Source organism: Wasmannia auropunctata, unplaced genomic scaffold (assembly GCF_000956235.1).
Source record: "Wasmannia auropunctata unplaced genomic scaffold, wasmannia.A_1.0 LD336057.1, whole genome shotgun sequence".
Lineage (NCBI taxonomy): Eukaryota > Metazoa > Arthropoda > Insecta > Hymenoptera > Formicidae > Wasmannia > Wasmannia auropunctata.
In genome coordinates this window covers 594,071-606,220 of record NW_012026833.1, presented here as the reverse complement: position 1 = coordinate 606,220, position 12,150 = coordinate 594,071, and the positions used below count along the sequence as shown (strand labels likewise).

Here is a 12,150-nt window from a genome sequence, read left to right as displayed (position 1 = left end):
GAATTCTCAAGGAATTTCATTTTTGCCCTTGAAAATCATGGATTCTCAGGGAATTTTACTGGTACTCAAGAAAATTTTTTGAATTCTACTTTTAAATTCAATTTTATCCCTTTAGAAAGTAAACGTGGCCCCATATATCGAAGGCCGAAATTAATATTGAAAGTTAATTTATTTAAAAATTGACATACTATATAAAGACTCTTTAATCTAAAAAACGATAATCCGGAAATAATAAATCAGGCATTAAGAAACTAATAATGCAGAACTTGTTGCGTGAAACAATTTAATCTTCACATATGTAGTTACATCTCCATATAAAATCTTTCGTTACGTTCGAAAAATTTTGTATGGAGATGTAATTATTGCACATATGAGAAGATTAAATTGTTTCACGCACCAAGTTCTGTACGTTATTAGAACTCTTAGTGCCTAATTTATTTTAAAGCTGTATTGAGAAATTCTCTAATCTTATCTGGAATTTTGAATAAAGTTCCTGGAAAATTCGGGAATTTTCAGGGAATTCTTTTACAAAATTTGAGGACCCACTCTGAATTAGAATTTTAGAGATATTCGCTAAAATACTAAACGAAAATAGAGCTCAAAAATTTTACAGAAGGATCTATATAAGGTTTAACGCATATATCTGGAATTTTTACCGGGAGAATATAAAAATTTTCAGCCGAAAATCTCGCCCCGTTCGCCAGACGCGCTTATTACCCCAGCAGCCTGTACTCGCGCATTTATCATATCGCGATCTCGTACACGACGTATCTATTACGATCTCATACTCATCTCGAAATATGAGAGTGGGTAGGGACCGCATAACAGGCGTATGTAGGGGATACGAACGGCGCGGCGGCGGCGGCGGCGCGCGAGACAATATATACCTGACGAGGGCCTGGTGTTGCCGAACACCTGCTCCACACCGGGTCCGCGAGCGGACCTTTGTCCAAGGGCCGATATAAAACTCGTACACCGTTTCGGCCGTGCCAGTAGGCTTTCGAGAGGCGGTCAAGCACACTGCGACAATCCGGCCCCGCTCCGCACGTGACTTCGCGATTCGAACTGAAAACTGGTCTCAAGCCATATCGGGATAAATCGGATAAATCGCGCGCGAATCACGTTGAATCACGACAAAATCCATTCGTCAGTCGTGCTGAATAAGGTGTCGCAAAGAATTCTCATCGAGAAGAGTCGATTCGAAGTCGAGATTGTGACGAGAATTCGAAAATGCGAGGATTTAAGAGACATTAAATCTGGAAATAAAAAGTATCGATTAAAAATAATTATCGAGGCCTCAGACTCTGTGTATGTGTGTGTGTGTGTGAATGATAAAATAATACACACACACGGTACTCGAGGATTTATTTGAAAGAAGATATCCAGAGAGATCGGCGGAGATGGCGAATCTACTATTGCTGTTATCAGCGATTTTCGCTGCGGATACGCTGATTGCCGGCACGCGCGCGGACGAGGAGCTCAATGTTACGATCAAGCTGCTGCAGGAGCAAGTGAGCGCGTTATTGGATCATCGACAGGAGGATTATAATGCCCTGGAGGAGAGTTTGAAACAGGCAATGGAGAAGAACACGGAACTCATCGTCCTTAGGAACGAAGTGAAGCAACTAAGGTAAGATGCAATTTGCTTCGTCTTTTTTTTTTGCATGTAGTGTATTGTAATACAATACACATATGTGTATACTAAAACTCACCAAGTGCATAATTACGCTAACAACCTGTGCGAGAAGTCTTAGGAGTTAATTGAAGTCTAAGGTTTCTGTCAAGCAACAGGACACGGTACTGTTTTCGTATTTTCTTATATAAAAATGATTAAAATTTAACAGTCAAATCTAACTGAATTTAGACGGAATTTAGACAGTAACGCATTTTTTAAAATAATAATACGATTAAAAAACGTATGAAGTTAATTTGATAATAAGAGATAAAAATATAGAGATTTAATCTCTAGTTTCACCCTTCTTTTAAAAGTACGTCGGTCTTAGCTGTCTCCTCTATTTTGCTTTTACGAAACGCGAAGAAAAGATATGATCATTACAATGAAGGGGCACCACAAAAAAAAAAACGCATTATAATCGTATCCCCCTCGCACGTGCAGGAAGGAAGTGAACGCTCTTCGCGGCGGAAGCGGCAACGAGGCGAAGAACGAGCGATTGAGGGTGCGATGGCTAGGCAGCGCCGTGACGGAGCTGCAGAGCGAGGTCGCCGAGGTGCTCAGGACGCGGAACGCCAGCGAGGAGCTCGCCGAGCGCTCGAGGATGAGGAGCGAGCTGGCCCTGCTCAAGGGCGACGTCGCCGAGGTCGGCAGGAGCATACGCGACCTCGGGGGGAGGATCACCAAGATCGAGGCCACCCTCGGCACCATCAGGCTCGACATCGCCGCGACCAAGGAACGTGCCAGCCTCCTGTCCCGCTCCTGCGCGGACGTCAGCAGTCAGGTAAATTGTCTCTTCTTTTTTGCAGATGTTAGAGCGTAAGGCTGATACCTCAGAGAGAGAGAGAGAGAGAGAGAGAGAAAGCAGAAAATGATAGGCAGGTGGTACCAATTTGCAACGCGGTCGGACCAAACCAGGCATGAAATGAGAGGAGAGAGATTTACTTATTGCACAAAGAATTTACTTTATTCTGAAGCAACAGCTCCTAATCTTGAATTTTTCAATTGTTCTTCGTGGGAAGTAAAATTTATATCTGGGATATACATTTGTCAGTTTTTTTGAATATTTTACCGTACTGATACGTATTATAATTCAGTGCTCAATCGGCAGATGTTTAAGATTGAGCGTTACCGAAGTCAGATTCTCCTCTCTTTTACATGTAAATAAAATCTGTAGACAAATGAATAATATATTCTATTGTGTAAAGAAACGTGTGTATATTACGCACGTTCATCAATACATCGTCGTCGACGGGATCTGCCGGAATGCCCGGAATTCCTAGACGCGCGCGTGCCGCTCAATGATCACGGCCGATTTTTTCGCCCACAATGGGCCCTCGAGATCGATTTCGTGGTATGCGTATACACGCCGAAGGGCCCGGGCATGCGGTCGCTCACGCGCGGACAACGGGCGTCCATGTAGATAACGGCTGCCGCTACCATTTAGTATTTACGGCAGGAAGAAGAAAGGGGGTATGGTGGTCGTGCACCTGCGCCTTGCACGGGGCGGCCAGCTGCTTCGTTCCTGTTTCTCGTTTTGCCGCTTGGCAGCTGCTTCTCAACCTCCTCCTCCTCCTCTTCCCTTCCTCCCGCCTCGCCCGCGCAACGGGCCTTTCGTTTGAGCCGCGCACATATGCCCATCGGGCTCACCGGCCTTACCCTCCTGCCCCCTCTTAAATACTTGCCGCCCTTTTGCGCTTCTACTTTCAACTCTCAATCGTCATAACAAGTCAAATATAATAAAATTTAAGAATAAGATTTGCGTAGATTGAGGGCAAATTAGGCCATTAGGCGGAATAGAGATATGCAAGTTCATTAAATTAAAATTCATCTCGTTCAATTGCTTATGCGAAATTATTTTGATGACATAAAGTATTGGATTTTTTAAATATTTTGCTGAGGAAAAGAAACGCGACAGATAATGGATTATTGTATTTACTAATTCAATTATTTAAAAAAAATACTTATAAATAGCACACGAAATTATATTATATAATATATTAAAGTAATATGCGCGATACTGTATATAAAATTAATAATCTTGAATTCTTTCTTAATGCATAAGAGAAATTCTACAATTCATATTATGCGCGTATTTGTAAATTCGTTTTTGATCCCAACAACATAAGTCCGATTCGGCGATCCTTACCGTCTGTGATATTTGACACACGCTGGCGACCGCAGCCACACGAGTCGACAGCTGTGGCCCTACTCTCACGCATTCCACAAGCGCGTGTGTGTGACACACGTGCAGTCACGCATACCACGCGATCAAGGACCGCCTGTAAAAAGTCGATGGATTAAAGAGAATCGAGAGGAAATTTATTTTGTGGAACCAAGAGATTCACGAGATTACTGATGGTTTCGCTAATCGCTTTTGAGAACTTGTTGTATTATCAATTATCAGATCTTGTTTTTAAAGATCTCTGCAGTCATAGAGAGATGTTTAAGTTTAATAATCGCCGAGTCAGCATTACTTTGCCGTACAAAAACCTGTACAGCTTTTGCCGTGCAAAAACTTACCTTTTTTTTCATTTGTTGGCAGTTAAGCACGGTGCAGATCGAGCTGAAGTCCCTGAAGTGCGAGTCCTGCACGCTGCCCGGACAGCGGCAGGATCCGCACAAGCCGGAGTATCGCAGCAAGGCAGACATCTTTCGCAACGAGGTGAGCGGATCGCACGAGGCTACGTCAGCCCGAAGGCACAGCTATTCTCGCGCCCTGGCTCATCGGGCTCGGCTCGAGGAACGACTGCGTAACGTCGAGCGGAAGATCTCCGTGGTGGCGCGGAAGCGAGCGATGGTGGAGAAGCGGGTGGTGTACGAGGACCGCGAGAATCTCGAGGAGCGAGTGCGGAGCCTCGAGCTGGCGCAGGCGGAGCTCTCGATGAAGGTGTCCAACGCGAGCCGGGATCTGGTGTCGATGAACGAGCTGGACGAGTCGGTGGTACGGCTGTACGACTCGGTACGTCTGCTCGAGGAGGCCGTTTTCACCAATCGCTCCGAAGTGAAGCGGGAGCTGGCGAGGCTGGAGATAAATGCGGCGCGAAAGGCGGCCGAGCTGTCGTTGACCAGGGAGGAGCTCGGCAATCTTCGCCGGGCGGTTCAGGCGCTGAGCGTGAGCGCGTCGCAGTTGCAGGAGAAGAGCGACGTGCAGCGGAAGAGTCTGGACGCCTTGAATGAGACTCTCAGCCGACTGGACCTCTCTCGGAATCTGGCCAAGGCAGCGAACGTCACGCACGAGCTGGAACAGGTGGAGGATCAGTATCGCCTGATGGTGGATTCCCTTCCGGGGAATTGCGAGGAGCGCGACGGCTTGACTCTGCTGGCACCCGGTCCCGGGACACCTCTGCTGGCCTCCTGCCGCGCCGGATGGATCGTCGTCGCCCGCAGAATCGACGGCGCGGTCGACTTCGATCGCACCTGGAACGAGTACTCGGTCGGCTTCGGCTCGCCGGTCAGCGAGTTCTGGCTCGGTAACGAGGCGCTGCATCGGCTCACCCGCGACAATTGCAGCAGGCTGCGGGTCGACCTGACCGACACCTACGGCGTGCGCTGGCGCGCCGAGTACGAGCACTTCACCGTCGATTCCGAGGAGACCGGTTACCGGCTGCACGTATCCGGTTACTCGGGCAACGCGACCGACGCGCTGTCCTATCAGGACGGCATGGCGTTCAGCGCCAAAGATCGTGACATGGACATCAGCACCACCGACTGCGCGGCCAACTATCGGGGTGGATGGTGGTTCAGTCATTGCCAGCACGCCAATCTCAATGGCAGATATTCCTTGGGCCTGACGTGGTTCCAGTCGACGTCCAACGAGTGGATGGCAGTCGCGTCTTCCGAGATGTCGGTGCAACGGAAGCAAGACTGTTGATGATCTCGAATCCATAAGAACACTTTGATTATTATACCAAAGAGTTAAGTGTAATTTAAAGACTTTAATGTAAATACATTGTATAGTTATGCACAAATGGAGTAAACGCTGTAAACATGCAAAAAACGTATATTACTTATTATATTTGTATAATAATAAAAAGTTATTCAAAAATAACTATTTTTTGTGCTTAAATAAATCATACATTCAAAAATATTAAGTTACTGGAAAAAGAGTGATTTTGTTAACCAATCATTATTTCTCAATATTTAAAACAGGTTTTTTTTTGTGGTTAAGCACATAAAATAAATGCTATTTCATCATTTCACAATACATGTATTAATTTCGCAGCAGTTATTTCCCATATTTCATTCACCTAGCTCCGCCGCTATTGAATATATAACGTCAGTTGTTTGAGGCGGGAACGTTTCACAACCAGTAATACGCAATTGCGACCAGCTATTCATCTTTGTATCCCTTGAATTCGGATCTATATTTAGGTAGATGTATTATTTACACATTGAATGTATTTGGAGAAAAAGTATCGAGTGCCGTAAACTTACTTAATTTGAATGAGCGATGATTAGAGGCGGATATAGACTTGTGTAATTGGAAAATTTTAATGCAATAATGGGACGTATCAGTAATTACCAACAGGTCAATCTCATTACTGAAATAGACACGCATCGCTGAATCGCTAGTTCAATGCATGGTGATAAGGCACTGATATGCATTGGCTGTGTTTACATGATAAGACTGATACAATATGAGTAATATTATTTACAGATAACATGCGTATATAAGTGATATTAATATTACATCAATATTACATCATCATATCACTTGTATTATAATACGATATTTGTATACTTAACTGCTATCACAAAAAAAAAATATATATATATACATGTAAATCAAACATAAGATTAATAAAATTAAATAGATAACAATACTAAACAGATAATACTAGATTAACTAATGAAAACATAATTTCGAATTCTTTAACTAACAGATATATATTTATACATCACAAAGTATAAATTAAAAAACTTTATTAATACAATACAGTTTTAAATAAATTTATTATAAAGATTAAATTATTAATCTCTATAAATAATTTCATAAAAACCGTATTTACTTTTATTTAATATTACTTATATTAAATGTAAATGTATTAAAGTAATTTATACTCTTAGCACAAATGCATTCACATTAATCAGAATATTTCATTATTAAAAGAGATAAAATAATTCAGTCACTCATACTTCTTTCTTCCGAAACATGCCGATATCTGAAAAAATACAAAGATTCATTTTGTGAACACAAATTTACTAAATATTTTATTGCTATGTGCATATAAAAAAATATAGAAATTAAATGTAGAAGTATTATAATTAAAAATTCAATTTGAATTACCATTTTCCGCAGGTGTTTCTATGGGAAGATCTGATGGCTTCAATCGCATCAGTACAACATGATTATAAGCGTTCTCTATTTCATGTACAGTATTTTCTAAAAGCTCGTTAAAAGATGTCTCATTCTTTACAATTGACTTATCAGCTATTAAAGACAGTTGTAAATTGCCTCCGTAACTTATCAGAGATAGGCCGAGAGCAGTAGTGCTACTGGAAACGAATTATGATGCATCTATACATATACCTATTGCTACAATAAATAATAATTTTATTTATTGTAAAAAAAGGATAAATACAATACCTGTTTGGTACCCAGAAAACAATGTTGCTCAAGGAATTATTCAGAATATGAGCTTTTTCCGGTCCACGCATATTGCTAAACCCAACCGTGCAGTCACTTATTAAAAGAAAAGCCTTCAATATTTTCACCGGCAATAGCGCGAACAGGTACTTCATGGACCAATAATTAAGGAAGATGTCTAAACGCTTTCTAAGCTCGTTATTTGCTCTCGTAATATCTTGAAGACGCTTAAAAAACTGTGAATCCCGATTTGGCTCGACGATTGTTTGCCCATTCACATTGGAGATACAAATTCGCAAGAAAGCAATCGAAAAGTTGTTATCTAACGTTAAATTTTGCCCAGGTATTGCCATTCTTACTGGAAAACCAACTGTTAATGCATCGGGAGCTGTTTTCTTGATCTACGATAATATAATACGATAAGAAAAATTATAATAGTAAAACAAGTTTGAATGCAGATTGACGAAATATAAATGTGTAAAAAATCTTTCCATTTTCTAGATATTATTTAAACATATTTTTGAATGAAATTCTTTAGACTTATTTGTTGCTTTTTATACATTATACTTACGCGTAAATGATATTTGTATACACTAGTGGAAAAAGCTGCCAATACTATATCTTCAAATTTGGAACCTGTATGTTTTCTTATCTCGCGAATTTTCATGAAAAGATTCAACGATTTATCATTTGTCACGTTATCAAACCAGTAAAACATTATCTTTTCACCCGTTTGAGGTGGACCATGCAGAGCGCTGTAAAAATATACATTTATTCATAATGCATTTATTCGTGATGTCTATTTGCACCATGATATTTATTATAACAAAACTTATTTCCAACGATACTTCGTATACACTACTAGCGAAACATAAAGCATCACACTTTATACACCTTCGAGAAATAGGTAAATTCTAAAAGTTAAGAAACATTTTTGTCAAAATTACACTCACCTAAGTGAGTAAACAAGTTCAACATATTTTTCTTCCAAGTCTACCTCTACTTTCTCGTTTCTCTCCCAAAAATACTAGCCGAATTTTTGGCTTCGAAGATAGAACAGATTCTCAAACGTCGTGCCAGCGATTTTTAAAATAATGCAATTATGTAACAGATAAGAAGCTTTCAATAACGTTTCTTTATTAATGTTCGAAGTTACGTGCGATAAAATGATAAAATAATGAGAAATACATTTTAAAGAGAACTTTGTACTTTTTTTCATTAGCGAGTATTATTTCATTTATTTTTTATGCTTAAAGGTAAAAAAGATACTTTTTGCTTCAATGCCGAATAACTCGGTGAACAATAATTGCACGACAATCAACAAGTACGCAAATTAAAATTAAACATTCACGCTTTTGGTAGTTATAAACTACAGTTGTATTCGACTTCTCACTTACGGCATGAAACTTTCCAAAGTTTATAACAAATTTTGAGATTTAACGGATCTTTATGTGTATCTATGTAGCTCAATAAAAAAACAATCAGATTTAAAGTATTGAAAAGTAAAGATTTTAAACTTCAAAATGTTTCTTGTAACATCTATTTTTAATAATCATTTTTGTTAAAGTTACACTCACTTTTTTACCAATTTTTCGAAGTGTGTAAGGTGTTGCTTTAATTTCCAATAGTAATATAAAAAAGACAGATATATTAAATATATCTAATTAGAATTTATATTTCGTGAAATCATAAATTTTAATTTTGAAAATAGAGATTTTAAACATCTTTTTATTTTTTTGCCTTTTTTCAGGCGTTTAGTTTAATACTGAAATAAATTTCTTTATTCATCTGTTTCCAATGGGATGGATTAAACATTTTTTTTTAGTGCACAATAAACCAAATACTAAACGCACTTTTTGTCCATACTACGAACAGCTAGTTGAACGATGTATTTCGGATAAGAAAATAAAGCCATCGTTATCCGCGTGATCTCTTTAATTCTTTCATACAGTTGTGTCAGTACGATAACTTTGTGACTCAACCACGTATGCTTGGTCAACATTTTCACTTGTTTTAACGACTTGAAACGTTCTTCAGTCTCGCCTGACGAAGCGATATTCTTGATCTTTACTCTCGCCTCTTTTGTCTCGTCCTTCTCGGCGATCGCTTCGAACCATAGGTCCCGAAAGGCCACCCCATCGCCTAGAGAATGATGAATGCGAATTAGCACGGGAATTTTCCGGATGTCGGTGTTGAAGCTCTCATCGGAACATAAATGATCCTTTTCGTGAGATCTGGACCTCGGACAGCGTCTCCCGACAAGAATCTCCCACGCGGCCCGGTGATCATTGGGCAACGGTTTGTTGCACACGCTTTCCAAGGTCTTCCTGAAGGACTCGCTGCAGATATCCTCGCAAGACCCGTCACAGTTGGCGTTCACACACTCCAGCCATCTAATTCTGTCTTTCAGGTCCACTGTCTCGCTTCTCTCCCAAAAATAGTAGCCATATTTCTGACTTCGAAGGTAAAACATTTTCTCAAGCGTCGTGCCAGAGGCCTTCGAAACAATCCGTTCATTCATCAGAATTCTCCAAGACTCCAGGAAGTTCGCGTTTGAATCCTGCGCGGTCTTTTCCAATATCAACAAGACATTGATAATAGATGGAGAAACGGCGTCTTCAATGGCCCATATGCAATCTGTGCCCTTTAAGAGACCGGCGAACTTGTTCAGCAACTGAATTCTTAACGCGATCTCGACCAAACGACGATAGATGTATAAAAAGATCAGAGCAATTACGATGAGAGGTGCGAGCAGGAAGACACAAGCAGTTCCTAACAATTCCCACAATCTCCGACGCGTAATTCCATTAAAAATGACCGAGTTTGATCCTTCTGGTTGCATCTCTCGTCTGAGACTTAAAAATTTGTTGATTAATTATAATTGCATCAATTTTAGTTTCTTTATTATTTCATCGATATTGAAATCCAGACTAAAGTTTTTCTAAAGTTTTTAATTTCTTAAGCTAAATTTAATAAAATTTCACCCAGTAATTGAAATAATCGCAAATTAGATCTCAAATGACGGCAAGTTATTTCTTAATTGCTAGATATGTATCTGAGAAAATAGTCTTTGAAAAATATCATTTGCTGCAAAATTTATATTGTCAAGCAATATGAGTATTCCTTGATAATTTGATCAGATTAATTTTAGATTGTAAACTTACAGTGCAGTTCTTACCTTTTTCGTTTTTCGGAGGACCCGCGACACATTGCTTACCACTGAAATCGGCGAATACATTATTTATATAGAGAAGCCACAGATCTTTCACCTATTTTCGCAATCAGGTTGTAACTAAATTCCTTAATTGTCTTATTTTTTTACCAACGCAATATTTGCCTGTGCCAGGTATTACTGTATTTCTCTTCAACATGCATTTGTTTTATACAAACGATTCTTTTAAATAATCAAATATTTTACTTCATTCAAGAATTTAATTTTGTTTTTAGAAATAATATTTTATTATATTTTTCAACACTGTTATATACAGCAAATCTGGCCTGCAAATTTTAAGTCTTATTCGTCAAAATCCAGCATCTTCTGTAATTTTTTTCAGTGTTTCTTTTAGAATTTATAACGTTTTCTGCGAGTCTCTGTTGCAAAATATCAATCTACAATATATAAATATAAGAACATATGTTACTAATATATATCAGATATTAAGCACATATCCAAGAAAATAGCAATGGCAGCAATTCATGGCATACGTGGTCTACATGTTACTAAACACGTAGTTTGACACACAAAAACTTGATTAATTTGATGCATAAATTAATATTCAGTATATTAAAACTATGTAGCGCGCGCTTATCACGAAAAAAGAATAATGATTTGAAGCGAACGATATTTTTCAAATATCGTTCGCTTCCACAATATTAATTGTGAAACTGACCAACGTAATGACCAGAGTCCGCTCTATTAAAAAAGAACTACTAACATTACTGAAATTCAGTAGTGTCACTACTACATTTCAGTATAATGTTTTTACTGCACTAGTAGTTCTTTTTTACTAGGGCAGATTTTAGTGCCGTTCGTTTTTCCCACTCCAAGCCGGTGTAACGATTTAGTGTGGCATAACTTCATGTTATCAAGCTATTTGAACAGGTAAATGGCATTGCTTCTTGTGACATTGTCACGGCACGCATGCAGTTTGAAATGGGAAAAACGACACCGAGGTTCGAACTCTGATCATTATCTTACGAGTAATAATTACCCGAGTACAATATTGTGGAAGTTTTTGTAAAATCATTTTTTTCATGATACGCGCGCGCTACAGTTTTAATATTATACCGAATATTAATTTATATGTCAATAGACAGTATAACAATGACGTTTCCTAAATGTAAATATCCAGAACTGTCGTAACTTTTCGTCGCAGTATCTCGTAAGAAACGTCGAGGAAAAGTAAAAACACTTTATTATTACAGTAGAATTCCGTTTGTCCACGTTCTATAGATAATTTATAATGTTTCTTGTATTTATCGTGTTTATTTAATCTAAAAAATAATTTTAATATTATTGGAATCCTTTATATCTTTGAAGGATTTTATTCTTATAGCCTCAAAAGGAATCCTCTAAAATTAAGGGAAATATATTCTATGCATGATATTGTTGCAATTAGAGTAATTTTATTTTGCATTTGCAGTACAAGTCTTACTGTTTTTAATATCAATTTTAATATTAATTTTTTTTCTGTCTCTCTCTCTTGTATATTATATGTATATTATACAGATTATATAATAATATTATATAATAATATTTTAAGAACTATTATACTGGGTGTCTCATAATAGGTGTATGACCGTTCATGGGTAGGTAGAACGGACTAAACTGAATCGAAAAGTCCTCTACCATTTTGCAAAATTCACAATCGTTAACAAGATATTAATT

At 38.6% G+C, this 12,150-nt stretch overlaps 2 protein-coding genes across 4 annotated transcripts; one reads left to right on the top strand and one right to left on the bottom strand.

Moving 5' to 3' along the window:
• The first annotated feature begins 1,400 nt into the window (after window positions 1–1,400).
• Window positions 1,401–5,566, top strand: LOC105450699 (protein scabrous-like). Its single transcript, XM_011690657.1, has 3 exons — window positions 1,401–1,630; window positions 2,117–2,456; window positions 4,218–5,566. The coding sequence occupies exons 1-3, from the start codon at window positions 1,401–1,403 to the stop codon at window positions 5,544–5,546; spliced, it is 1,899 nt and encodes a 632-aa protein (XP_011688959.1). The 3' UTR covers window positions 5,547–5,566.
• A 1,160-nt stretch (window positions 5,567–6,726) lies between these two features.
• LOC105450693 lies at window positions 6,727–11,248 on the bottom strand. 3 transcript variants are annotated; one of them, XM_011690646.1, is made up of 7 exons: window positions 11,153–11,248; window positions 10,441–10,481; window positions 9,116–10,117; window positions 7,834–8,017; window positions 7,263–7,663; window positions 6,963–7,171; window positions 6,727–6,837 (listed from the first exon to the last, which is right to left on the bottom strand). In XM_011690646.1, the coding sequence occupies exons 2-7, from the start codon at window positions 10,470–10,472 to the stop codon at window positions 6,806–6,808; spliced, it is 1,860 nt and encodes a 619-aa protein (XP_011688948.1). In that variant the 5' UTR covers window positions 10,473–10,481; window positions 11,153–11,248; the 3' UTR covers window positions 6,727–6,805. The 3 variants fall into 3 exon arrangements, with proteins under 3 accessions (XP_011688948.1, XP_011688950.1, XP_011688949.1); XM_011690648.1 differs by having other exon boundaries at window positions 9,116–10,111; XM_011690647.1 differs by having other exon boundaries at window positions 11,198–11,248.
• Window positions 11,249–12,150: the final 902 nt, after the last annotated feature.

Bases quoted from the DNA above. Each gene is read 5' to 3' on its own strand.
- LOC105450693 (XM_011690646.1), bottom strand. From the start codon at position 10,472: ATGTGTCGCGGGTCCTCCGAAAAACGAAAAAG. The intron at 10,118-10,440 runs GTAAGAACTGCA...CAAATTTTTAAG, and splicing joins TCCTCCGAAAAACGAAAAAG to TCTCAGACGAGAGATGCAAC. The intron at 7,172-7,262 runs GTATTGTATTTA...ATTCGTTTCCAG, and splicing joins GTTTTCTGGGTACCAAACAG to TAGCACTACTGCTCTCGGCC.
- LOC105450699 (XM_011690657.1), top strand. From the start codon at position 1,401: ATGGCGAATCTACTATTGCTGTTATCAGCGATTTTCGCTGCGGATACG. The intron at 1,631-2,116 runs GTAAGATGCAAT...TCGCACGTGCAG, and splicing joins AACGAAGTGAAGCAACTAAG to GAAGGAAGTGAACGCTCTTC. The intron at 2,457-4,217 runs GTAAATTGTCTC...ATTTGTTGGCAG, and splicing joins GCGCGGACGTCAGCAGTCAG to TTAAGCACGGTGCAGATCGA.